Raw genomic sequence first — 27,295 nt, forward strand, 5'->3', positions numbered from 1 at the left:
CGCATGAGTGCGCACATACACATGAGAGAGAGAGAGAGAAAGAGAGAGATTTGAAATTAATGTTTAAGCTTTTGTGTTTCTCTTTGTGAGTAAGCTTAAAATTAGCCATTCTCTCTCTCTCTCTCTCTCTCTCTCTCTTCAATTTGCAGCCAATACTGTTGCGCCGCTAGCTGCCCATGCAACTTTATTCTCTCTCTCTCCAATTTGTAGCCACAATAGCGCAGTTCACTGCCATTACTTTCTTTAGCTCAAATGCTTTTACAATGTTGGTGCAGCCAAAGTGTGTCGACCTTAGTAGAGGGCACTAGCAGTGATGTGTATGTCAATAGGTGCTAAAGCAAGTATGAAAGGCCTGAGCAGGCATGTGGCAGTAGAGATGTATGCTTTATGTGGTTTCTTAGATCGGATGGGCCTCAAAATGGGCCAAACGGGATGGAAGGTGAAGGATGTATAAAGTGTTTGTTTTTGCTTGATTATGTAGAGCTTGAAGTGTTGTACGAGCTGGTCTAGACGGCTCATCAAACAAAGGTACAGAGTGAAAGTTTGAAGCTAGAGATGATTGCAGATCTGAGACGGACATGGCAGATGAAGACAAGTGGTCATGGATGGTTTCAGCATATGGAGGTAAAGACCTCATTATGTGGAGCATGTCGGCCTTTTTAGATCGTCATTTGGAATCCTAGATGTCGAGACATGGCAAGTCAAAGTTTCATCAGGGGACCATTTTTGTGCCGGATTGGTCGCCTCGTTCGATGTGCCATTGGGAGTTTTTGGGGCCTTGCTAGGTTTTATATGTGAAGCATGAGGTATGTGAAGACCATAGGAAGAGACAGCTCGTTCATCGGGCTTGTGGTTGCCGAGTTTGGTTGCCGAGTTATAACCTGTTGAAGTTTGGATTAGTTGTTGAGCAAGAGGGTCTGATGATTTTTTATCATTTTGATGCACGCCGTTCGAGGCTCTTAGGGTGTTGAAATGTAGAGCTAATCGAGGGGAGCAAAGTCTGATGAGCAGGTTTGGAGGAGCTTTTGACAGTTTGATCGCTGGACCCTCAGGCGCAAAACTGCAAGGCAAAGAAGCTGGGGAGAAAAAAAGGGTTTTTAAAGTACTTTTGGAAGTTATATGAGCTCATTGGAGGCTGGAGCTCCCCGTAGGCTTCCATGTGGCAAATAAGCAAACCCAAATGGAGTAGACAGGGGAAAAACTTAGTGGTATATATGAAGTAACGTGCACTGCTCACAAGCATCCAAGAGCTAGTGAGCTCATGAGCTTGTGTTGGCTACGGAGGCTGGCCCATCGGGTGCTGCTCGCACAGGGTGGAGGCGCTCTTGGCACATGCATGCGGTAGTACAGGAGGTTTTAGCGCACATGTAGTGGTCAACGGTGACCCTTGGCAAGATTCACCCGGTGCCCTCAGGGACCCATCTTTTGTAGGGTCAAGGGGGAATCTCCCACCCTTGTCAGGGCCCTTCCCACGTGCCTTGGAGAGCAAGGGTTTGTCAAAAATAGAAGTCAGGGTGCATGAAAGATATAAAACTGGGACCAAAAATAGAGAGAGGGAGTTGCACACGTCCTACAAGGGGGGGTCTCCCACCCTTGTCATGTCGCCATGACAACGGGGGCCCTACCCACATGCCTTGGAAAATAGAATTTGGGATACATGCGAGATACAAAGATAGAAATCCGGGACCAAAAGTAGAGAGAGGGAGTTGCACATGCCGTACAAGGGAGCTTTTTTTTTAGTTTTGGAAAAAGGAAGATCTCAACGAGGAGCTTTCAAAGAGGAGTTTTTGAGCAAGCTTTAGAGGAGCTTTGGAGAAAAAGGCCGGAGCCAACGAGGGCACCACCAATAGGGGTTTTCTTTGGCCACGATCTCAACGAGGAGAGCCACATGAGGTGAAGCCAAAATTGCCCAAAATCTTTACGCTGGTCGTGAACATGCCGACGGAGCCGTATTGCAGCAACAGTTTTCATGGTGTTTATAGTGGTGCTTTGTTGCCACGATTGAAGCAAACCATAGCCAATTCGTGCACTGTTTCTTTCCCTTCCCCCCCTTCTCGCCTTTGCTCTATTCGCACTACTTGGTACCAGTTTGAGATATGTGTGCCTCCCTGGGCATGTATGAGTGTGTGAGAGAGAAAGAGAGACTGGTGTGTGCTTTGTGACGCTGTGAACATGCAAAATTGTGATGGAATGTTGTAAGTTGTTGGTGCATAGCATATGTACGTATGGTCGAGTTCATATGGTGAGTTGTTTGTGTGAGTTTTCAATGTGAACTCTAGTGGATTGGGGTGCAGTGATTATGTAATGGAATATGGTTATGATATTGAGAGTAGCGAAATTAAGATGATCGTAGTGAGCATTTCTTTAAGAGATGTCATCATAAACATAAAAATAGTACTTGATTAGAGATAGCAACATAGCCATTATATTTGATTAGCTTGGCATGAACAATACTTGTAAACGAGAGAGAAAATTAGAGAAATTGACAACAATTGAGGACCGGATTTAGTTGGAGCTAGGCCCCCTCCAAAAGGCTTTTGTATTATAGATTCTCCCATGAAGAGAGACTTGGTACAATACAAGCTTTGTGTTCCTTGAGACCTAATTGATGCAATGAAGATGGTAAGCTTCATGCATCAAAATTATGCTCGTAACTTTTGCAAAAGCATTAACTTGTCATCGGCCTCAAGCCCAACACCTCAAACACCTTCAAAGGTGTAGAGAGCTAGCAAAGAATGAGGGAAGGAAAGAAGAAGAAGAAGTATTCTTATGAGAAAGAAATAGTTTTCTCATATATCATTACTCTTAGTGCATAGCATGGCATCACAATGGAGGTGAAGAAGATGGTAAGCATTGCTTTGAAGCATGGCTCTTGGTTGGATTTGCATTCCATATCCAAGAGACGTTGGTGTAGGCTCTCTACTTCTCAAACTTGGAGAAGAAGATGACTTGTGTGCACAACACACAATTGGGGGGGGGTTGACTTGTGGAGTATATAAGTCCTTCTTTCCCCTTTTGAGAGAAAGTTCTTATTTATTTTTAATTGTAGCCTCCTTTGGACAACCGCCCTCCTTTTTCCCTTTAAGAGAAAGACCTTAGTTACTTCAATTGTATCATTTGGACAAATGTACTCCTTCCCCCCTTTAAGAGAAAGACTTTAATTTCTAAATTGTGACATTTGAACAAAAGTCTTCCTTTCTCTCTTATAAGAGAAAGATTTTAATTTCTTAATCATAGCATTTGGACAAATGTCCTCCTTTTCTCCTTTTAAGAGAAAGACTTTAATTTATTAATTGTTGCATTTAGAGAAATGTCCTCCTTTTCTCTTTTTAAGAGAAAAATCTTAATTATTTAATTGAATCTAATTTCTCATTGGACCTCCTATAGGTCATCCAATAGGATTCAAGCATATTATGAGGGAAATATTGCTAGGGCCCTAACATGTGGCCTTAAAGCCTTTTGGGGCTTGCCTTGAGTGTGTTTGTGAGTGTTGTGTCTCATGTCCCTACCTTTAGGGCTCATCTTTGACTTGAACACCTCAAGCACATGCCTAACTTGCTTAAGGTCTAAGGTCTTTTAACACTAACCTTTGGAGGTCTTTAATGAAGCTAACCCTAAGGTCTTTTAAGCTCCATTATTAGCACATTGTTATTCAGTAGACGATGCATCTCCTTTTGAGCCCCTGTCAAGATGTAACCATCTCCTTTTGGCCCCATGTTGAGTTAGGTCTAACAACACATATCTATCTTCTAGCTTTTGTTCCCCTTTTACCTTCCCATATTTAATGATCAGTTTAACATGAGAAAATCATTTGGATAAAGCTAGATATTAGCTTTTATGAAATTACCTCTCCCTCGAAACCATAGTCGTCCTCGACTATGAGGTAGACAAGATAAAGTCTTAGTCATTAGTCCGTGTTTCTTAGCAGGTAGAGGATCCCTTTTTACCCTACAAGATCATTCCAAAATGGATGACTAATCCGTTTGGTGTTTGGGAGACTTAGTTGCCGCAAGCATGTCTGGTCTGCAGTCCATATCATAGTTCCAAAGTAGAGTGACAAATTCTACTTAGTGTTAAGAGACATCGTCAACACAAACATGATTCTAAGCATGCAAACTACTTACATTTGTGCACAATAAAAAGAGAGCTAGTCTTATAAGACAAAAACATTGTTCATTTAAAAAGCATTTACATTTGCTTACTCTAGTGTAGCATTGTAAGCATTGACAAGGTTCATATATCCTTAAGTTGTGTTCCTTGTACCCATCTAACATCTTCAAAAGGATAATTTTGAAACTTAATAAGATATTGTCGGATAATCTTACTATGCCGTAGCACCTTGTCCTCATGTCAAAGAATAACTTCGGGTTGTAGCACCTCTTCTTGATCTTTGATCTCTGGGGGGTTTTCAATAATTTGTTCTCTCGGTGGCTCTCCTTTGTAAGGCTTAAGTAGGCTCACATGAAAAGCATTGTGTATGAGCCAATGGTTAGGCAACTTGAGTTGATACGCCATCTCATTGATTGGCTTCAAGATTTAAAAGAGACCATAGTATCCTTTTGCTAATTTAGCATAACTTTTGATGGCCCATAGGATTTTTGCTTGTAGTTTGCCTCAACTGATCCTTTGGAAACTTGAGTAAGACCCAATCATTTTCTTTGAACGTTAAGGCCCTTCTGTGCTTATTAGCAGTAGCTTTTTGCCTTTGTTGAGAGATGGATATAGCCCCCTTAATCTTTTGGAAAGATTCTTGTAGATCTTGGCTATACTCATCGGCATCGAAGATCTTCCCATGTACCTTAAGTAGGAAGGGACTTTTAGGTCTTCACTCAATGATCTCAAAAGATGCATTTCCTGTAGTAGTATGGATAGTGTTATTGTTGTACACATATTCTACAAGTGGTAGATACTTCTCCCATTGTGAGCTTTGATCTACTTCTATAACATAGGTTTTTAGTAGATCGATAATCATAAGGTTGGCCATCCGTTTGTGGGTGATAGGCCGAAGAGAAATTCAACATTGTACCTAGATTTTCAAAGGGACCCTTCCAAAAATTATTGGTATGATTCTAGGATCTCTATCAGACATGATGGATGTTGGCAACCCATGGTGCTTTAAAATCAAGGAGATGAAGAGGGTTGCCATTTGGTGTGCCTTAATAGTCTTTTTGACAAGTATAAAGTGTGCTTGCTTGCTAAACTTAACAACTATTTTACATATTCTCGTATTCCCATGGACAAACTTGGGTAATCCAAAGATAAAATCCATGGATATACTCTCCCATGGCAAATTAGGGATTTGCAATGACTGGAGTAACCTAGGTTTCTTCCCTCTATCATACTTTGTCTTTTGGTATACCACACATTTTGAAACATACTCTTGTATGTCCACTTTCATTGTAGGCCAATAGAAATATGTTTCTACTCCTGAAAGAGTAGGTTGAATCCCTCTAAGCCCCACATAGGGAGGAGCATGGGATTCATACATCACTTTCTCACGAAGGGAGTGAGTAACACATAGCCTATTGCCATGGAGAAGATAACCATCCTGCAAGGTGAATGGTTCTTCTTTCTCCCCTAAGGCAAGGGCTAACATTATGTCCTTAAAATCAGGTTCGGTAGCATACTCATTTATCTCCTTGGTTCTTCTTTCTTCCCTAAGGCAAGGGCTGACATTATGTCCTTAAAATCAGGGTGAGTAGCATACTCATCTATCATAAAAGATATATCATTGTGAGTTGATATGGATATTGCATTGACTCTGGGTCGTTGTGATAGTGCATCGGCCACTTGATTATGCTTATCCCCATCAATATGAGCAATATGAAATTTGAATTGCAAAAGAGAATTTGTCCACCTCATTTGTTTGTTGAAAATCTTGGTTTGCGTCATGAAGCACTTAAGTCTTGGTGGTCCGTTCAGTGCTTCCATGTGTCTAGGGCATATAGAACAGCTAGTAGCTCTTTTTCGTATATGCCCAACACTCGTTCATCCGTATTGAGTCTTCGACTTTCATATGCCATGGCATGCCCTTCTTGAAGCAAGACTACTCCAAGGCAATCTCCATAAGCATCACATTGGACCTCAGATGGCTTTGAGAGATCCGATAGTGTAAGCACTGGTTGGGAGGTAAGCTTCTCCTTGAGCTTGTCAAAAAAATTTTGCTCTTTAGCAATCCATGAATACTTAACGTTCTTCTTTGTTAAGTTATGTAATGGTCCTGCTATTTGAGAGAATTTCTATGAAGCGTGTATAGTATGCGCACATACCAATAAAGCTTCATAGCTCATGTAGATTCCTTGGATTAGGCCATCCTTTTATTACCCCTGACTTTGTTGGATCCGTATGGATACCATCTTGAGAGATAATATGACCTAAGTATTGAATCTCTAGAAGGAAAAACTCACTTTTCTTTTTATTAATAAAAAGTTTATTCTTCCTCAAAGCTTGAAAAATGACTTGGAGATGTTGCTTGTGCTCCTCAAGGGATTTGGAGTAGATGGTGATATCGTCAAAGAACACTCCGGTAAACTTGCGGTGGGGTCTAAAAATTTTCTCCATCAAATGATTGAATGTGGCCAGAGCATTTGTCAAGCCAAAAGACACGACTCAATATTTATAAAGACCAAACGTTGTACCAAACGATATCTTCATTGATTATCCTTATTTAATGATAGTCACTTTTAAGGTCAATCCTATTGAAGTAGGTAGAGCCTTGTAGCTTATCAACAAATAGATCTTCTACCCATGGTACGGGAAATCCATTTTTAATAGTGATGCAATTTAGTGCTCTATAGTCGACACACATACGGTATGTGCCGTCTTTCTTTTGTACTAGAAGGAGAACATAAGGGGGAGGTGTTGGGTGCAGTGTCTATGGTAGATGCCATCTTGCCCTTCGCCATGGCTTAGGAGAGTGTGCATAATAGAGGAGGGAGGGAGAGAGAGAGAGAGAGAGAGAGAGAGAGAGAGAGAGCAAGAGTCGATGGATTTGAAAAGTAATGCTATTCTTTTGATTGTAAAGCATTTACATATATAAAGCCAAAAATTTCCATGCAAAACTAAAGCTGAACTGATCGTTCCTGCATGCCATAAGGGCATGTTCCCACGGGGAGGGCTTGAAACCTAACAATCCCCCCTCAAGCCCGAACTACACCACTCTCATGATACCTCGAGTTTTTGGTGTACTCGTCAACTGTGAGTTTTAGGTTCTCTCACAACCAAGGAGTTTTTGGTTCACTGTCAACCCTTGGTTTTAAGGTGTACCCAGTAAAACCTCATGAGAAGCAAAACAAAATAGGACTTGAACAAAAACTGGTAGTTTGGGAGGTTTTACCACTCATGTGTGGCAGTGTCTATAACCCGTACAAATTTTTGCACGACTATAACTGACAATTGATAGGCTTCTGATAAGGACTATTTGATTGTTTTTTACAGCACACAAAAGATGACAAACCTATGATACTAAACTAGTAAAAACAGTTTGTGAAATCTTGTACCGCAATTTTGAAGCAGATCTTCATGTGTAGCATTTGCTGATTAACCGAGTGCTTGAAGCAAACGGTTTGAGGGTCTTCACTAGCTTCATTGCTAGCTTCAATTGGTCAAAAATACCTCGAATTGATTTTCACATGTTGATTGACCAGGTTATTTTGACTGCAAAAGCTTGTATTTGAAAGTTCAGGAATCTGGCTCGACCGACATGATAGCCAAAAGATACTCCAACCTGGAAGATTCGAATTCTTTGAAATGAATCTGACATTACCTTATAGATTTCTCTGCATCAAGTAGCCCTCGATATGCACATGTCTTGTATGAAAACCAAATCCATTGAATTTATTGAGCTTTGACATGATGATTGAAATTGTAAATAGTTTTTCCTCAAAGGCGATGTCAAAATTGATGAAGACCAAAAGTAAAACAATACATGCAATATGGTGCGCCAAATTCTCAGTATTCAAATAATTTGGTTAAAAGCAGAATTTTTGAAAAACGCTTTTCGATGGAGATGTGTAAGCTTACAATGACCGAACAAGACTTGTTGATGATGATGAATAACGTGGGTGTGAATGGGCATTTAATTAAAGTCAACGGCTCAAAGTAAGGCAGACAAGTTGAAGGCAGTGTGAAAATTAAAACAAAGATGAATTTTTATAATCAGCACGCGTGCAAACGACAACACCGATGGCAGGCTTCACTCGCAGCGGGCTAAAGAGGCCGAAATAGCCGAAGGTGTTGTGTCAAAATGTCACCAGCATGCTAGGGCAAACCTTCTGGTGGTGGTTATGGTTGAAACCATGCAAGTCGACGAAGACCAGTTCCTCTGCAAGCTGCGATTCTTGCGAACTGCATCGAGCCGAGGCTGATGCCAAGCTCTGATACCAGTGTTGGGTACAGCGAGTATGGTGGATGCCATCTTGCCTTCCCCATGGCTTAGGAGAGCGTGCAAAATAGGGGGAGAGAGAGAGAGAGAGAGAGAGAGAGAGAGAGAGAGAGAGAGAGCAGGAGTTGATGGATTTGAAAAGTAATGCTATTCTTTTGATTGTAAAGCATTTACATATATAGAGCCAAAAATTACCATGCAAAACTAAAGCTGAACTGACCTTTCCTGCATGCCATAAGGGCATGTTCCCATGGGGAGGGCTTGAAACCTAACAGGAGGAACTAGACCTCACCATCCCTTTGTCTACTAGCTCTTGTACTTGCCTCATAATCTCCTCTTGTTAAGCTTGAGAAACTCGATAAGGAGGCTTATTAGGCGGTGAGCTTCCAGGTAGAAGCTCTATTCTATGATCATCATCCCCTCGTTTCGAGGTAACTCCCCAGGAATGTCATTGATAAAAACGTCTTGAAATCCGTTTAGGAAATAGACAACTCTAATTCCTCTTGATTCCTACTATTTGCATTGGATAAAATATTAGGATCATTTATGGACTCTTTGACAAAAATCATATATGCAGAAACTGAGGTTTTCATTGATTTGTCAAAAGCAAAAGAAATTACAAAAATATGGTAAGACCAGACTCATTGGCATCTATGTATATGTTCTTTTTCCTATACTTGAAATACATTCTTCTTTCAGGGAACTTTACATTGATAGCCATGCAGTCAAACCATGGTGCCCCTAGGATAACATCTTCATGGTTGAGAGAGGAGATGAAGAAATCTTCCTTGTCAACATAGTCTTGGACATGAAGCCTCAATTTCTCAATCAAGGGAGTAACTGCAACTTCTTGCCCCTTGAAGTCTCCATCAGCCATGATAGCATCTCCCATCTCATGAGCTTAAATGCCTAACTTGGTGGCCAACTATAATGTTGTGAAGTTGTGAGTAGAGCCAGGGTCAAACAAGACAAAGGCATCATGCTCCCTCACCTTTCCCCAAGCATAGGAAAGAGGTGATCCTTTTGCAATAAGTATCTTCTTTTGTAGCTTCAACCATGGAAGCTCTAGGAGTCTCATTTGCGAGTATTTCTTTTGGGGCAATAACGATAGCCATGTCCTTGCTCCCCACACTTGAAACATTTGTAGTCCTTGCGAAAAGCCTCTAGCTCTTAAGGAGAGAGTTTATTTTTACCTTTGTAAACTCTCTTCTCCTTGGACTTGTCATTGTTGTTGTTGTTGCCTTGGGAAGAACTTTGAGCATTGGTCTTCCCTCTTGAGTCATTTTAGCCTTTGTTTTCCATGGGCTTGGCATTCCTTTTAGCCCCTTGTTGGAAATTGATGCACGAAGTAACCATAGTGTAGTATATGACTTCAATGATAGTAGTAGGCTATTGTGAGTTGACATACTCGGACATTTCTTCAGGTAATCCCACACAAAATTGTTGCTTTTTCTCGGCGAAGTCTATCTTTTGAAAGACTATAGCTTTGAGATGTAAATCCCAAAACTTGTCCACATATTTGTGGATAAACTCGTTGGAGAGTAGCTTCAAACTTCGTCATTCGGTGAGCACTTTATCTTTGGCATCGCTTGCAAGAAATTGCTTCATGATGGAAACTCGTAGATTTTTCCATGTCTTTGGAGCTTCGCCATTGCCACGAAGGCTAGCCCACCATTGTCGAGCATATTTTTTAAAGTGCATAACTACATGAGATAGCTTGGAGGACTTTGTGAAGCGCTCGTCTCCAAAGGCCGCATCAAATTGTTGGATGAAGGCCAAAACTTTGTCGGTAGCACCAATGGTGCCATCATAGGTGAGAAAAAGAGATGCTCTTTTCTCCCTCCTTTGTCTTCTTAAGCTTGTAGGACCTTTTCCAAGCAGCATAGGTTTTGCGATGTCCTCCCCTCTTGTATTCTCTAGAAGAAAAACCATTGCTTTCGTCTAAGAGAAGGAAGATGGAGAAGAGGGCAACCTCTTTCTTGCCTTTCTTTTCCTTTGATTCCTCTCTTCCCTTTTGAAGTGATGATAGAAGGATTATAGGGCGATCTTTTCCTCTTGAGAAGGAACTGGAGATCGTCGAGACCGTCGTCTTTGTGGAGTCACTTTTTCAGAAGAATCCAAAGATTTACTTCTTTCTCGTTCATTGGGTTCCTCTTCTTCTCTCACAGGAGAGAGTCTTCTTTTGGAAGTCTCTAAAAGAGGCTTCCTAAGCTCTCCTCCTCTTGGAGAGGCAGGGAAATCCCATAAGCACGAAGTTGTTGGGTAACTTCCGCTTGCAATGCAGGGTTGCGCATAGCTTGTTGCAACCTAGTAACAAGATAGTTCACAAACATGGGGGTATCATCAGTAGCACCTTCATGTGCAAAATCAAAGTCTTCAAAATTCATTCTACCCTCTTTAATATTGTCTAGCATGCTAATTAAAGTTATGTATATGCTACTTTGTGCTTTGGTACCCTCAAAAACCTTAGTTGCTACTCTTCCTTACTTTTCAAAATCAGCTCTCAAGCAACCACACGCGTGGTTTAGCAATTGTTGATTGCAAAGAGTAGTGGAGAGGGTCTAACATTGCTCGGTTGATTATGGTTCCTATTGAGCTTGCTGGTAGCTCAATAATGGTTAAGCCAAAGGCAAGCCCCGATAGACTCCATTATTAAGTCTATAGTTCCCAACGATATACCTCGAACTAAGTCCTTTTCAACAAAGATAATAGATTCCTGTCCCACTTACCTTCTTTCAATGAGCAGGTCCAACCTTTCATGGCCAACTTAAGGACCTCTCTTCTTAAGCAAGAAAAGAGAAACCAATAGCTCTGATACCAATGTAATGTAATATGGCTATGACATTGAGAGTAGCGAAATTAAGATGATTGTAGTGAGCATTTCTTTAAGAGAATTCATCCTAAACATAAAGAAGAGTACTTGATTAGAGGTGGCAATATAGCCATTATACCTAGTTAGCTTGGCATGACTAATACTTGTAAAAGAGAGAGAATTAGAGAAATTGACAACAATTGAGGACCAGATTTACTTGGAGCCGGTCCCCCCGTATTATAGATTCTCCCATGAAGAGAGACTTGGTACAATACAAGCTTTGTGTTTCTTGAGACCTAATTGACGCAATATAGATGGTAAGCTTCATGCATCAAAATTATGTCCAGTAACGTTTGCAAAAACAACTTGTCCCTGGCCTTAATCCCAAGACCTCAAACAACTTCAAAGGTGGAGAGAGCTAGCAACGAATGAGGGAAGGATGTGTGTGAACACACTTAGGACCACCAGGGCATTTTTCCCCTCATTAGGAGGTTTTTTTCTCCCGTGCATTGTATATACGCTCATCATTCTAGGGCTATCTATCTTTCCATTGCACACTAAGTCATATACTCTCTATTGTGTGCCTTGAGCTTCCTTCATCTTCTCAAAGTTGTGTGTTTTTTTGCAACCCTAATTCCAACAATTGGTATGAGAGCAGGTTGCCTCCTCCTGGCTTAGTCATCAGTAGCTTTAGCACACACCTGCTCACTTTCTCCGATTCCCGTGAGCTTTGACGAGCATTCACACGTCAACAAATATTTTGGGAAGGCTCAAAGAACTTAGTCTTCTCAGATTTCTGTTTCATGTTCATTTTGGCCTCTGTTTCCACTACAAGCGTATTGTGTAGGCTATTTTGTCACTTTGTGCAAAAATTTTGTCAGTGTCGTTTTTTGCATAACATGTCCCTTACACTCTTCTACGGTTTGCTCTATATAGCACGTGTTGTTCCCGCTTTCCTTCTCCTCTTTTCGAGCAATTTTCACATGAAGTGCAACATATACTATGGCTGACAACAACACAGATGTGTTCAAGATGTTTGTCTGCTGGACAGATTGGATGGGAACAATTACCCTATGTGGGCTTGTATGATAACATGTTCTTGTGTCAAAGGGCGTTTGGAACATTGTGCAAGGCATTGATGTACATCCTGGTTCTGAGGTTACAGGCGATGTTGAGGATGTTGTAGGTCTTACTGCAAGGATTGTTGCTGAGTTGTTTTGCCTACAATTGAGCAAGCTCGTTGGGATGTAAAAGATATACAGGCTCATGCATTGATTGCGTTGTTTGTAAATCGCACTTTTATTCCCCATATTCATTCAGCAAGATTTGCAAAACAAACTTAGGATATTCTGGCTAGTCTATGCAATTCGCAATGAGGCTAAAATTGCATAGTTGCGTAAACAGCTGGAGTCGAAGATTATGCACGAGGAAGATGATATGGACACTTTCCTTGTTGGTGTCAAAGATATCAATGAGCAACTTATTTTCGCACATAAAGTCATTTCAAACAGTTTCCTTGTGCAGACTGTTCTTGATGCCTTGCCAGATTCTTACCAGATTTCTGCTCGTTCTTGGAGACTAATGACCCAGGGAAATCCCAAAGTTAGCAAGTTTGATGCATTGTGCACATTGCTGTTGCAAGAATCACTTTTCAAAAAAAAACAAAACTATACATTTATTGTTGCTCAAAGAAAAGGCAGTAACAACAATGTAGCCACTTCTCATGGTTCTTCAACGAGTGGTAATCACATGTTCCTAATGCTTCTGTTGGTAGCAATTCGTCAGGGAATTCTGGTGATGAGGGTAAAAAGAAGATACGTTGCCATTATAGTAAAGCTGATAATCACTTGATCAAGCAGTGTCCTAAGTTGAAGGCCAAAGCGGTTAAGAATAAAGGTGGTGGTTCCACTGCAAATGTTGGTTCCACTACAAATGCAGCTATAGTTGAGTCCTCTATGAAAGGAGACTGATGCAGAATGGGCGTTTAATGCTACTCGAGTGGCACTTTACGTCTTGGCTTGTTTTATCCCAAGGGGAATCATTGCCGCCAGACTTGCATGCTTTTTCAGACTCAGAAAGAACAATTTGTTTTGACACGCGAGTATCTATAAGTGGCTTTTGTTTCATGCTTGGCATTTCATGTTTTCATGGTTGAGAAAGTAGCAACCTACTGTGGCCACTTCTAGTTGTGAGTCCAAGTACAAAGCAATGTTCACAGCTACGGTTAAGTGTGTATGGCTCAATGGCCTTACGATTGATTTGGGTGTTGGACAGGACACTACCAACACTATCTACCTTGAGAAACACAACGCATTGGCGATTGCAAGGAACCCAATTTTTCATGCTCACACAAAGCACATTGAGGCACATTACCACTATGTCAAGGAGAGACTCAGGAGGAGAGATCAGCTTGTCTTATGTGCCAACAAAGGACAACCATGCAAATCTTTTCACGAAGACATTGTCTCGTGAGAAGTTCAAAGCTTTAGGCTTACTAACCTTTCCTAACCAAGGTAAAACCCTCGGTTTAAGAACCTTTAAGCCAATGTCGAGGACATTTTCGAATGTTGCAAAGTTTCAACTTCTCTTTGGAGCGTAAGGCAAATGGCAATAGGGTCAAGTTGTAGCAGAAATTTGAGGAGCTATTGCGTCCCTAGCAAGGCAAGCAATAGTGGGAAAAGTTTCGCTTTGAATTTAAAAAAAAGGGTTCCAACAACAAGCTTGATAAGGGCGATGTCACGGGCAAGAGTGCCACATGGGTTCAAGCTCATGCGTTAGTCAATGAGAAGTCCCATTACCATCCCACCACACCCACTTGCTCGTACATGAACTAACGCTCTCTAAATTCATTAATTAGTCATCACTCTTCGCGGAGTCGCTCCATTACTAGCGACATGCACCAGGGAAGCTCCATACTTATCAAAGTTCTATGTACATGGTTTGAGATTGAGAATCCAAGAAGACAATGCCCTCATCCCTCTTCACAAAGTCACTTCATTACAGGCGCCATACCCTAGGGAAGCTTCATACTTATTTGCTTTATGTACATGGTTTGTTTGAGACTGAGAATCCAAGAAGACTATGCCCTCATCACTCTTCACAGAGTAACTCTGTTACTAGCGCCCTACCCTAGGGAGGGAACCTTCCAACTTACGAGAGCTCTATGTACATGGTTTGAGACCGAGAATTCACGAAGACAATGCTAAGCGAAATGTGCACAATACGGGACTATTGTTCTCAATCACAATAGCCAAATAATTAATCCTTTCATGATTCTAAAAAATGCCTATACTACATTTCATAACGAAGTCACAATTTCAGCAATGCAAATGTAGTGTGGGTTATCAGCAATAATATCAGCAAACGTCTGCACACAATCAAAATGAAGAGCAACTCGAGGCACACTTGGTTATTACTTAATGATAGTAATATGTTCATTTATTTCTTACTTACACCAACCATTTCTTGCATAGAGTCCATTAAGGAGTTCAGCGCAACCATGTGCAGAGGTTAACTGTGCCACATCAATTACACCCATAAAAAACCTATCTCATACCAAGTATAGTGGAGGTTTCAATTATGCATTCAATTTCGCCTCAGATGTGCACAGTTTGAACATGACTACCAACGATCCCAATTAGTGCATTTTCGCTTCTGGCTTTGAGACCTGCACGCATCAATGCAACAATAGTCGTTGAGTGACATAAATATGATACAAAGATTTGTGATACTCTTGGACAAACACATTAACTCTTACCGAAAGAGCTGCCATGATAACCAAAATTTTCAATATGATAGCCTTGAAAAGGAGACAATTCCACCTTCACTTAGTAGGATGATAAGATGAGTAATTCTGGGCCTTGAACGTACATCAAAGTACCTTATCATCATCACATACATGTTATGGGACTCCACATCTTCAGCATATTGGCTGGTCAAACTATGAGATGCATGGGTTTTGTAGCCTATCCACCACAACTTTCTTCATTAAGAGGGGAGCGAGCATAAATTAGCACAATTGATCACCTTGTGCTACTGACATTTTTTTACTTTTTACTTTTTTGGGCTAGAGCCGGCAAGCCAGCAAGGAACTGCCTTTGCTTCGCGTGCACGCAAACGAGTCAAAGACAAGTTATCTTGCGGACTTGCCGACAAGGGGAAAAGCGCCTCCATGCCGTATCGTGGCATGTCAACAGGGAATGGAAGCAGGTTTCCCCCTCGAGGGAGTAAAAAGTCTTTTCATGCCATGTTAGTCAATCCATGTTCCCTTGTTAGTCACGCCACCCGAGGGTAACGTCGAGAAATCACCAAACGAATTCAGTGATGCATTTAAGGACCAAGGCTGAGAGAGAGGGACATACCCTTGTAACTCACAGATCGTGTTGAATCCTACCCAAGTACTCCAGGATTTTCGCCTGGTAGAAAAAGGCCCCCGTCCAGCGGATGTCCGGTAGGACTGCCATACCCAAAGTGGGCGTCGGCTCAAAGGAGGCATCCCGATCCGGCCAACCATGGTCACCAAGGCCCGCTCGGAAAGCCCCAGGACCATGTTAGGCGAGACAGCACCGTACGCAATAACTACAAGCCCTACGAGCTTCAAACACCCTCATGGGCCAGAGCATTGTAGTATCGCGGTACGGCCCCGCAGAGGAATGTTGCAACGTTATCCGCATAGGCACTCCTCAGCTGCGGTCCATGACGACTGTTATTGGCCCCACGGGGGACAACCCAACCTGGCAATCGCTTTCCGCTAATCTCCCCTCCCAGGAGTAACACTTCGGTATCTTCACCGCTAGGATTGTTTAACAGCCGTCTAGCATGTTCCAAACAGGGTCGTATTGAGCTTCTGAGATTGTCCAGTTCAGGGCACTGTATCAACAGGTGCGTAAGTGACCTTGAACCTTCTTCCATTCCGCACAACGGACAAGTCCTCGATTGTGCCCGTTCAATCTTATCCTTAAGCATTAAGCCATCCACTCTTGCTAGTAACAAGACTTTCTCCTCCATCCCACCGGGGTTCTTCCCAATGCTCTGCCTAAAGAGGTATCCACGTGTGTCCTCATATTTCCTCTCGATATAAGGATCAAGGGAGACACATTGATGTGAGTGTTCCCAAAGCTTCCAGCTCTCCTGTCTTGCGGATTCAACAGAAGCGCCGTTGATATACCTCTCCCCCCAAAACTTTGTCCTTTTACACCAAGTCCACTTCTTGAATTGGTTCCAGTCTGGTATATTGTTAACCAAATCTGCAATCCAAGTCTTTAGACCTGCGTACTTGGTAAAAGCTCGTACCCTCTGTCCTGCACAGTAAGCTGGTACGGGGGGGAGCCCTAACTCCCGGTGAAGAGTTGCTGCTGCCACAGAACTCGACTTCGCGGCCTTACCGACTACCCACCTCATTCCAATTGCTATAAGCGTCTCTAATGGGTTCAACTTCCTCATGTCATGTGAACCCATAATCTCCGCTCCATAAGTCGCCAATGGGAAGACGCACGCCTTGAGAAAGGCCAACCTTGACCACATCGGAATTTTCTTAGAGCACAGAAGATGTTTATGGGCATACAGAGACTTACGTGCACTTTCAATCCTATCTTTAAGGATAGTATCGATCGAAACTTCGCTGTCTATTAATATGCCCAAGTACCTATACTCCGAAGCTACCTGAATCTCCTCAGGTCCGATGTGAGGCTTGAAGGCAATAAGTTCCTCAAGGTCCCCGTTGAACACGGTCGCCTGGCATTTCTTTATGCCGAACTTCATCCCCCACTTCTCCGCTCAACTATGCAATCTATCTAAACTAGCCTGCAACTCCTCCTTAGACTCCGCAAATAAAACTAAATCATTTGCAAAAAGCAGGCCCTAGATCTTCAGGAGTAGGCCTGGAATAGCCACCCCGAGGTCAGTCGCACTCTCATCCAGGATGTCATTAATGAATATATTAAAGAGAGTAGGCGACGCGGGACACCCTTGACGCACGCCACAGGCGATTTGGACCTCCTCACTCAACTTCGCTCCCACCCGCACTCTGACCTTAGAAGATTGGTACAAGGCTCGAAAGAAATTCAAGCAACGACCTCCAATCCCTATGGCTTCCATCTTTAAAAAGAGCGCCTCGTGTGGCACTGTATCGTACGCCTTTTCAAAGTCAATGTATGCCGCAAACATCGGTTTCTTAACAACCTTCCGTCTGAGCACAATCTCCTTCAAGGCAATCACTTGTGCCACACACTCCTCCTGAGTCCGAAATCCGGCTTGACCATGCAAGAAGAAGTTTCTTTCCTCAAGTTTCACTGAGATCCTATTGATCACGAGTGAGGTCAAGAGCTTCAGAGAGATTGGAATAAGAGATATCCCTCTGTAGTTGTCCGGATTAGAAAGATCACCCTTCTTCGGGATATACACCACTACCGAGGTAGATGATGCCTCCGGCAACTTCCTTGAATGAAACCAAGTACATGGCAGTTTGAAGACTGCTCTTCCCATGTCTGTATTTGGTTTAAATCGATCGGATCTAGTTCCCTTATCTTGCATAAGGATCTTGAAAAATTCAAGGGGAATGCCATCTATCCCAGCTGCTTTATGTCGCTTGATCTTGCGACATACCTCCCGAACTTCAGTCCACCTAAATAGTCATTGATGCCCTCTATTCTAGACCAAAGTCGCACAGCATGGTTATGCCAGTGTTCTGGGTCCTTGCTGTGCTCGGAGGGATCGACGAAGACGCGAGAAGCATGATCCTTCCAAATGTCTCGGATCTTCTCTTCGTCCGCCGGGTCCTTGCTGTGCCCGGAGGGATCGACGAAGACGCGAGAAGCATGATCCTTCCAAATGTCTCGAATCTTCTCTTCGTCCGCCTGCAGCTCGCCGTTCTGGTCCCTTAGGGGTTGAGCGGGCCCTCCTTTTCTGCTCCCCCCTAGAACGGCTTTCATATGCTTCCACCAAGCATACCACTCCTTGCGTCTTGCCAATTCGACGCTCTTGAGCATGAATTGTTTGAGAGCCTCTCTCGCTCCTCTTCGTTTCAGCTCGCGCCTCTTTTCGGCACTCAACAAACTTCCTCCACGCCCTATCTTCACTAGAGGAATCACTCTCTGCATGCCGCAGAGACTTCCAAGCTTCCCGTATTCGGTTGATGGATCTCCGAGCTCTCGGGTCTAGCCTAAAGCCTCTATTTGGCCTCTTGGGAGGCCTTCCGAAGAACGCACCAACATCTCGAGAGACTCTTTCAATTGCCTCCTCAAAGCTCTTCGATTGGCAGTTCACCGCCGCCTGCGAGATTTCCCCTTCCTCCGTTGCTTCTGGTAGGGAATCCCAGAAGTTGTGGTGCAAAAAGAGTTGAGCCGCTAGTTCAATTCTAGTCGCATCAATGGAGGGGCGGGTGGTGGGGGAGGCTCCGCACACACCGCATCACAAACCAACTTCACCTTAACAAAACAATGGTCCGACAAATCCACCGCTCTCTGGACACTGGCATGGCCGAGGAACTGAAGGGCCAGATCATTGGCCAAAAAGAAGTCAATGTCTGATCGCCCTTTACCACGGGAAGAGTGATACGAGAGTCCAGAGCCTCTCGTTTGGACAATCTTAAAATCAAGGTCTTCACTCCCCAACCATCTCTTCATCGAGCGCCGTCTAAGATTCCAATCCCCTCCGATCAGGAGAGGAAGGCCCTTTCTGCCCAACCTACGAAGCTTCGAAGCTATCGCGCTTAAAACATCTGCTCGCTCATCCACTAATTGCCTCTGCGGGACAAACATTTTCGTAAATCCAACCGTCCTTCATATTTAAAGGAAAGAGTTGAACAAACAAGGAGATTACGTCCAACATTCCCAACTCAAAGGCTCTGAGTTCTTGGGAGACCAAGGTCACAAGTCCCCTGGCCCCTGGCTTATCAGACCCTAGCACTTGGAATGTCGAATACCCCGCCATTCTAAGGGGCCATGCACCCTGGAATAGTCGAGTCTCTTGGAGACCCACCACATTCCAAGTCTTTTGTAACATTACGTACTCCAACTCCCCCCCGCTTCGATCGGAGTCCATTAATGTTAAGCGTGGCAAAGATCGACGATTTCAGCACTTCCATCGTCGGCATCGAACGGTTCCTGTCTCCTTACGAAAGGAAGAAGATCTTAGCAAACCACCTAAGCCTACTCTGCGCTTGAATATTCTGGAGGATATCTAGGGCTGCTTGTTTACTAGAAGTGAAAACATCAAAGCGGGTGCTCCCCGTCCGATTGTTAAGGAATCGATCCAAAAGCACAATACTTGCAAACAGGGAGGTTGATCTTACTGCGTGCTTCGAGGCCTTGCTGAATGACACTTCGGTGTGTTCATTAGCGCCCCAAATGCACAGCTTGCCAACCCTCCCTTCTAAAACACCCATCCCAAGCACGCTTCTCATCATTACCCGTTCCTCTCTAGCCGATTTGCTTGAGGCGGCGATCGAGTCAATCTCAGGTATCGACAAGGATCTTAGCCCGTTGTTTTGAAGTTGATCGGCATTCATGACCTCAATGTAGCGTACTTCCCTTGTTGCGCTCGGTCCATCTTGGTCTATGCCCCCGCCCCTCAACTCCTCAGATGGTTGCCCTTCCGAGCTAACTGTGAGGCATCCAGTCTCAGCCATAGCTAGTGAGTTTCGTTGCCCCGCTACGCACTGATTCTTCCCGTCCTTCCCGGTTTCTGTGAGTTCGGGTTCACCGTAGCAACGACCATCGAGGCCTCGCTCCCCACTTTTTGGGGTGCTATCGCTCGCAATACTCCAAGAGGATTCCAACACCCCCCTCCTCGAGGGTACCTGGTAGCAACCCTCTTCCACGTCAACCCAGGTACCCTTAATTGGTGCTCCAAGTTAATTGGTGCTCCTGGATCGTTTATATAATATGGTTGTGAATTCATAGAAAATGCACCACTATACTTAACGAACAGGTTGCTCACCTTTAATTTGGAGGGGTCCGGGTTAAGTACGTCATTCCTGAGGGATCGACAACCCACTTTCCGGACTGTGGTTGTCCTGCATGTAAGATTTCATGGTCACAACTGCCAAAGTGTTGACGAATCAACTCCATCCTCTAAACTCGTCGATTCATATGTAGTACCGGTAAAATCTGCACAACGTTTTGCTTCTCAATCGGTGGGCGAGGCCGAGGGACAAGCGGGTCCTTGATCTGGGTGTGGTCCATAACGGTCCCATGGTTAGCAAGACTTTAGAATCCACACCCTACTGTAACTCATCATGTAGTTGGTACACTTGCAGGTGGAACACCAAGCCCGAGGGAAAATGATTTTGGCTCGAAGTAAAAGGTGTTCCATGAAATGGGATGGGTCAGGGGAACTCGGCGCCTCACCTCACCCATCTCTCGTTTCACAACGCACCCACCCTTCCACAAGCGTTGACTGTTCCGTGGAGGAGCTACTGACATTCAAAGCATGAATACAGAACACGTTTAGCCTTGTTATTACCCATCATATTGGAGGCTGGGTGAGACATTTAGAGGCATTGGCAGAAATGAACTCTCCCTGCCAAAACCAGGGAAAAACCACATGGGCAGCTGGCAACCCAAGGGCTCCTCAAAACCACCAAGGGGTGCTTCAAATCTCTTGCCTGACAAGCCTCAGAGATGAGGACATTGGAGGATCTTGGCGATGGCTGCTTTAGCAGCTAAAAAAACAAGGCCGCGGTTAATTGACAACGATACATAGCTATGACAACGGAACCTAAATCACAAAGAGTGCATATTCTCAATTGTATGATATGCAAATTCAGCTCGCCAGCTCTCAACCTTAGGGATCTCTATTCCTCAAACCAAACATTGTTCTGCATTATTAGAAAACACCGAGCAAGTAAGATTCAAGTGTAAAGCTCAGGCTGAGTTCTTATCGAGGGCTCCATCTGCAAAATAGGAAAAAAAAAACTGCGATTATCAAACAACCCTTGCAAGGGAGATGGTGAGGATGCCATTTCAGCTTCACTTCCAAGATGACAAAGCAGTTGTTTCCAGTTGCACTGATTTAGCAGTTGCACGAGACAAAGACACAGTTGGACTAGACAGACGTACGCTTTAATGGATCCTCATCCAAGTTTTCTTTTTGGGGGGGTGAAAAAGGTACTTTTTTAGCTTGCAAATAAACCTTTTAGGAGAATCTGGACAAGCGAACTTATTTGGAAAATGGTAGACCAAGACCTGTGAGATATCTCTGTAATCAAAAGACCTACCTTCAACCAAGTCTGGGAATGAAAAGTGTAATCAGAAAGCCATGCCCACATTCTAAGCAAAACGGCAGAGTAAATTCCACATAGCTCTTCCTGTAGGTAACAGCTGCCTCATTGAATGTGAGGACGAGCCAAGATATGCAAGTTACCAATGTGATTTAGATGGCCACCACCATGACGGGCTACCTTAGGTTACCCACCTGCACGGAACTGCATAATTGAACTCAGTGATTGAATGGACTTGCCATGTTGGGCCTTTGTTCTGCAGCGTCATTTCTGGAGGCTATGGAGAAGGGCTCTTCAGGCAAAACAACTACGGAAGTCCGGTTGTCACAATTATAGTTTGGTATTAAATTTACAGAAAGACAACCTCTGGCATCTGATGACTCTGCCATGTGGCTCATGAAGCTAGTAGCTGCGTACATTACCCATTGATCCTGCATTACTTTTAACATGCACTTCCACAACTTGCAGCTGCAGATCAGAACTGGATCTTTACTAGTGAACAGGCAGTGAATGTCTAACCTTAACATATGAAAAGACTACTCTTCTTTGACTAAGAATTAATGGCGTAATAAAGAGGAAAATAAAAGCAGTAAAAGCCATACAAAGCCATTGGTAAAGCTCAACAGGCTCAATTCCAACTTAGCCATAAATCCGTGATACTAAAATTCACATTTTCCTGTGAAAGAGCTCTCAAAACGGGGGAGAAATAAAAGGCATGTCTGCTTCTAAAGAGGAGGAGAATCTGAGCAGCACAAACGGAGGACAATCTTTAAAACAGATACACCTAGTTTGGGATCACTATCCAGAAGCAAGTCAATAAAGGCAGCTTAAGCCAAGCACGTATGAAACCGCAACCATAGGGTGAACTCATATTTAAGACTAAGACTCGTATCACTTATGCAGTCCCACAGTCAAAAAAAAGTACAGGTTTCTACTCTAAAACACCAATTCATGAGGCTTCACCCCGGACTTCAAACTAAACCTAGCACTGAGATATGATTTCATGTCCGGGATAGACTCTACAACCGCCAACAGCTTGGAATCAACAGCTTTTTGTTCTTCCTTCTTCTCAGCTGGCACGGACTTTGAGTCCTGCAAAAATAAACAGCAAGATCCATTATCTAATCCATCACTTGAGACTTCATGATCAAAATCTGTGAAGCACGAACCTCTTTCTCGCCCTCGAAAAACTCGCTCTCCCCCTTTTTCTTCTTCACTTCTTCTCTTTTAAAATAAGAATCGGAGATTTTACTAGCATCTACCGAGCTGACATCAAGCTTAGTGGATGTGGCGATCACATATGCTTGGTTGACTCTGCGGAGAGGAACTCCATTCAGTTTGAAAGGCCCTGCAGATCAGAAAGATCAGTCGGTTTCATACAACTAAAATTGGATGCGAGCAAGGATAAATACTAACGTACCTGTAACCAGTAGCAAGCCAGAATCTAGCTGCTTCAAGAAGACAGCACGCTTGCCCTTGAAGTGACCAGCCAATAAGATGAGCACTGTTCCTGGGGTAATGCTGGCCCTGAAGCAAGTGCCAAACAATGCTAGAGTGTAACCAATATACACATACGAGTAACCAAAGAAACGTGGCAATGTTGAATGCACAAATGTGTTCTCTAACCTGATCTTGGTCTTCTTGATTACCCGCTTGTTGCACAGAGGCTTCGGCACATCGTCTGCTGGGTAGAACTTGGGTGCCTTTGCGGCAGCTGGGGCGGCCACCTCCTTCTTGGCATGGGTCGGAAAGGATCCACCATGCTTGGCCTTAATTGCCCACAGGCCGCGCTTGTGGTAGACACGCGATCGTGAGAGGCGCCCAACGCCACGCACTAGCTCCTTGTTGCGAGGGGCTCTCGTTGCAGACTTGGCCATCGCTGCGGCCGATCTTCTGACCTCCTTAGTCCCTCTGCCTGCAAAGAGAAGGAAATGAAAGAATTTCACAGTATCAGTTTTCCTTCAAAAACCCTAGAAAATACGTCCACACGTGCCCGGCCAAAATGAACCTTATGATGGACCTGAGAGAGAGAGAGAGAGAGAGAGAGAGAGAGAAAAGAAGAAGAAGAGAATTTTAACGTCGTAGGAACCATCCCGAGAGAGAGCAGAGAAGAGGAAGAAGAGAATCATTTGAACAGTCCCAAGAGACATCAAAGATCTATCCGATGTCAATAAAAGTGTGTATTTGTGTGTGTGTGTGTGTGTGTGCGCGGGCGTGCGCATGTGAGTGCCTCGAGCTACAAGTATAATACCATATATTTGTCTATACTATTATAAAAGGGGGAGGGATCCCCCCCCCCCCCCCCCCCCCCCACGTGGTGAGCATAGCTTCATCCGGTAGTGCTCTCTGCACCCGGCCACACAAAGAACATAGAGACAGAGAGAGAACGGTGCAAAAATTGAGAGAGAGGCGAACAAAGGCCGTTGGCTGCACTTGTTCATAGGTATCATCAAAAGACTCTCTTGCATAAAATAGGACGTAGCTCTACCTGAAGCAAATGCCTTTGCATCCACCTTGTATCACTTGAAGTCTTATGCATGGCTTACTTCTTCTTATAGACCCATTTTCAAGGCAAGGCTTGTTTACCCTTTGGCAACACCATCATTACCATAATTGCCATAATTGAGTGATACTCAGATTACAATGCATGCTTCCACTTCACGATATCTTCGATCTCAATAGCCTCTTGGTAGCAGGTAGGATCTCCACAATCAGTGACCAATAAATAGGCTAACCCTAGCTAAAAATGCTCAGAGGTACGAGATACACTTATAGATCTCCTCATTGCTTGACTACTAGACTTTGCTCTCTCAAGAGCATCAGTAACTCTCTCTTTGGACCACTACTAGTGGTAGGTACATCGTTCGTAGACTGAACTAATTGCCTAACTGGACTTGAGGCTACGTCCTCAAATCTCACTTTGAGATAACCTCTTTCATAGACTGTCTATGCATCTTTGATTCATTAAAAATCACTTGTGAGCTATGAATAACTCTTTGAAATTTGGGTGCCAAAGACGATAACCCACCTCTCCATCTACTCCATAACCAATGGAGATGCTTTTGTGTGAATTGGGGCCCAGCTTATGTCTGAGCTCTTTTAAGTATGTACAAGGGCAAGGTGCTTCTTGTCGTGAATGCTGCATTGAGATGGTATTATCATGCTTGGTCCTTTGTTGTCATGGTTGGGCTTCTTGCATGTCCACATCTCCAACAGAATCTTGTAGTTCAATGGTGTACTAGGCGACCCATTGATTATATGCAGTGTTGTCATAACAACCTCTTCCCAAATCTCTTGAGGCAAATTTTCCATAGATAGCATGGAAGTGACCTCCCCTAAATATTCATATTCATGCACTCACACAACTCCAATCTGAGCAGGTGTGTATAGTGTAGTAAACTGTCTTCTCCTGTGTTGTTTGCCACAAAAGTCCTTAAACTCAGTGGAGACATACTTCCCCCCATTTGTCAGCGCAAAAGCCTTCAACTTTTTGCCTGACTGGTTCTCAACCATGTCTAGGAACTTATGGAAGACACTAAAGACTTCATCTTTCCTATGCAAGAGGCAAACCCACACCTTTCGAGTAGAGTCATCTATGAAATTCAATAAGTATAATGCCCTCCCTAGAGATTTATGCTTGACTTATGTGGCATGGGCCCACATAGATCATTATGAACCAAATCTATAAGATTTCCTAACTTTCTAGAATGGCTTGAGGTAAGCTTAGTTTGTTTCCCATATATGCAACAATGCTCACATAAACTAAAATTGGAATACTTCAACACATGGATATAGCCAAAACATTGTAACTACTTCATTCCCTTCTGACTCATACCAAGCCACTTATGCCACAACTCAGGAGAAGGTAGCTCGACTACATGGATAGAGTTCTCTTTCACAAAAGAGACATACAAGGAGTATAATGAGCCAGAACTTTGGCCTTTAAGCATGACCAAGTTACCTTTTTTTATTATCCAAGAACCATTGCCAAACAATGTAGTGTATCCAAGATCATATTGTCCTGCTGAAACCAAGCTCTTAGTTAGCTTTGACACATGTCTAACAACTCGTAGCATGAATTCAATATCATTACATATACGCAACTTCACATCTCCAATGCCACATATTTCAAGTTGATGAGAATCAGTGAGCTTAACTGAACGATGTGTAAAAGCTAACTAGAGAACCACTCCTTATGAGGAGTAACCTGAAAATTGGCATATGCGTCAATGATCCAATTCTGCGCATAACATTTGTCAAAGCCAACAATGCCTCTGGACTTAAATTGGAAGTGAAGACTTGTACATCTTACGGTTGTGGAACGTCGGGAACAACATCAACATGTGGAGACTCAATGACATTGGGCTCCTCTACCTTCACACTACTTTTAGGAGGTGCAAGACTTACAATAATGGCTTTACCCTTCTCTTTTTGCAATAAACAACAATCTTTTTCCATTTGTCATTTCTTGTAACAATGGTTGCATTCAATGTTCCTCGTGTCACATCCACGACTCTTGCTACACTCATTTTTATGATCGTGAGAATGACCACGACTGTGACTATGACCTCTTTGTCATTGATGGTTTTTATGGATACTTCAACTAACCATGTATGCATCACCATGCCCACCAGTGTCAAGTAATTGATGTTGAAACTCTTTCGTGAGCAAAGCACTAGTAACTTCATTGAAAACAAGCTTGCCTTGAATGGCAGAGTTACTAATGGTAGTGCTAAATGTATCCCATGAAACACGTCCGGAACGTCATCTCTTGGAACACAGTGATTATGAGATATGCACAATAGGGGCACATTCTAGAAGCTCAAGGCTACTTTCAATGGATGAGAAGCATGGGCATCTCTCCAGATGCAATCACCTTTGAAGGCATGTGGCACTATGCAAGATGTTGATATGGGCCAAATATTCATGATGATATTGGTAGTTAGTGTTGTTAAGAAAAAACATCGTGCTTGGCACTGGCTTCATTGGCATGTATGCCAAATGCTGTGTAGTTCTTTAGAAAGCACAAAACTTTTTTCAAGAGTGAATGCCATTTCTTGGAGTGCATTGATTGCAGGATCCCAATAGAGATAGGGCCAAGAAGCTCTAGGTTGTTTTTAGTGTTTTGTGCTTCAAGAGTGAATGCCATTTCTTGGAGTGCATTGATTGCAGGATCCCAATAGGGATAGGGCCAAGAAGCTCTAGGCTGTTTTTAGTAGATGCAAAGAGGTGTCATCTCTCCAAATACAATCATTTGTACTTTGCATCTTAAAGGCATGTGCCATTATGTAGGATGCTGATATGGGCAAAAGATACCATCTCAATGATATTTTTAGTCCAAGGTTGTTGAAAAAAGACATAATGCTTGAAAATTCCTTAGTTGACATGTATATCAAACACTTCAGGAACCTCATAAAAGTGCTTGGATGAGCTTCTTGTCTGAAATGCCGTCTCTTGGAGTGCTTTGATTGTGGGATATCCCAACCAAGGTTAATGCCAAGAATCTCTAGGCTGTTTTTAGCCAATGCAAATCAAGGCTATTTCTCCACTTGTAATCACATGTGCTTGCATCTTGAAATCATGTGGCATTACGTAGGACTCCAATATAGGCAACAATAATATTGTTAGATAGGGGTTACGTGTTTGGCACTACCTTGATCGGCATGTACACTAGATATGGTATGCTTGAGAAAGCATAGAAAGTTCTCGAGGTGCTTTCTGAGTGGAATGTTGTCTCTTGGGCAGGGTTAGAAAGCTCTTGGTTGTTTTCAGTCGATGTGAAGCAAGGGCATTTCTCCATATGCAATCACATGTGCTTGCATCTTGAAGGCATATGGCACTATGCATAATGCTAATACGAGCAACATAATTGAGGATGATA

The 27,295-nt window shown here is 43.2% G+C and overlaps 2 protein-coding genes across 2 annotated transcripts; both read right to left on the reverse strand.

The window, feature by feature from the left end:
* Nucleotides 1–15,791: 15,791 nt before the first annotated feature.
* LOC147450574 (uncharacterized) lies at nucleotides 15,792–16,955 on the reverse strand. Its single transcript, XM_086520486.1, has one exon. The coding sequence runs from the start codon at nucleotides 16,953–16,955 to the stop codon at nucleotides 15,792–15,794; it is 1,164 nt and encodes a 387-aa protein (XP_086376612.1).
* A 5,300-nt stretch (nucleotides 16,956–22,255) lies between these two features.
* Nucleotides 22,256–23,346, reverse strand: LOC147450575 (large ribosomal subunit protein eL6-like). Its single transcript, XM_086519751.1, has 4 exons — nucleotides 23,041–23,346; nucleotides 22,835–22,941; nucleotides 22,584–22,762; nucleotides 22,256–22,506 (listed from the first exon to the last, which is right to left on the reverse strand). The coding sequence occupies exons 1-4, from the start codon at nucleotides 23,289–23,291 to the stop codon at nucleotides 22,351–22,353; spliced, it is 693 nt and encodes a 230-aa protein (XP_086375877.1). The 5' UTR covers nucleotides 23,292–23,346; the 3' UTR covers nucleotides 22,256–22,350.
* Nucleotides 23,347–27,295: the final 3,949 nt, after the last annotated feature.

Source organism: Adiantum capillus-veneris, chromosome 9 (genome assembly GCF_014529385.1).
Source record: "Adiantum capillus-veneris isolate H3 chromosome 9, ASM1452938v2, whole genome shotgun sequence".
Lineage (NCBI taxonomy): Eukaryota > Viridiplantae > Streptophyta > Polypodiopsida > Polypodiales > Pteridaceae > Adiantum > Adiantum capillus-veneris.

What these genes read in the sequence shown, in the direction of transcription:
- LOC147450574 (XM_086520486.1), bottom strand. Translation starts at nt 16,955, where the DNA reads ATGAAGTTCGGCATAAAGAAATGCCAGGCGACCGTGTTCAACGGGGAC.
- LOC147450575 (XM_086519751.1), bottom strand. Translation starts at nt 23,291, where the DNA reads ATGGCCAAGTCTGCAACGAGAGCCCCTCGCAACAAGGAGCTAGTGCGT. An exon ending in TGGCTTGCTACTGGTTACAG is followed by an intron (nt 22,763 to 22,834) that starts GTACGTTAGTAT and finishes TCTGATCTGCAG; the next exon opens with GGCCTTTCAAACTGAATGGA. An exon ending in TTTTCGAGGGCGAGAAAGAG is followed by an intron (nt 22,507 to 22,583) that starts GTTCGTGCTTCA and finishes TTATTTTTGCAG; the next exon opens with GACTCAAAGTCCGTGCCAGC.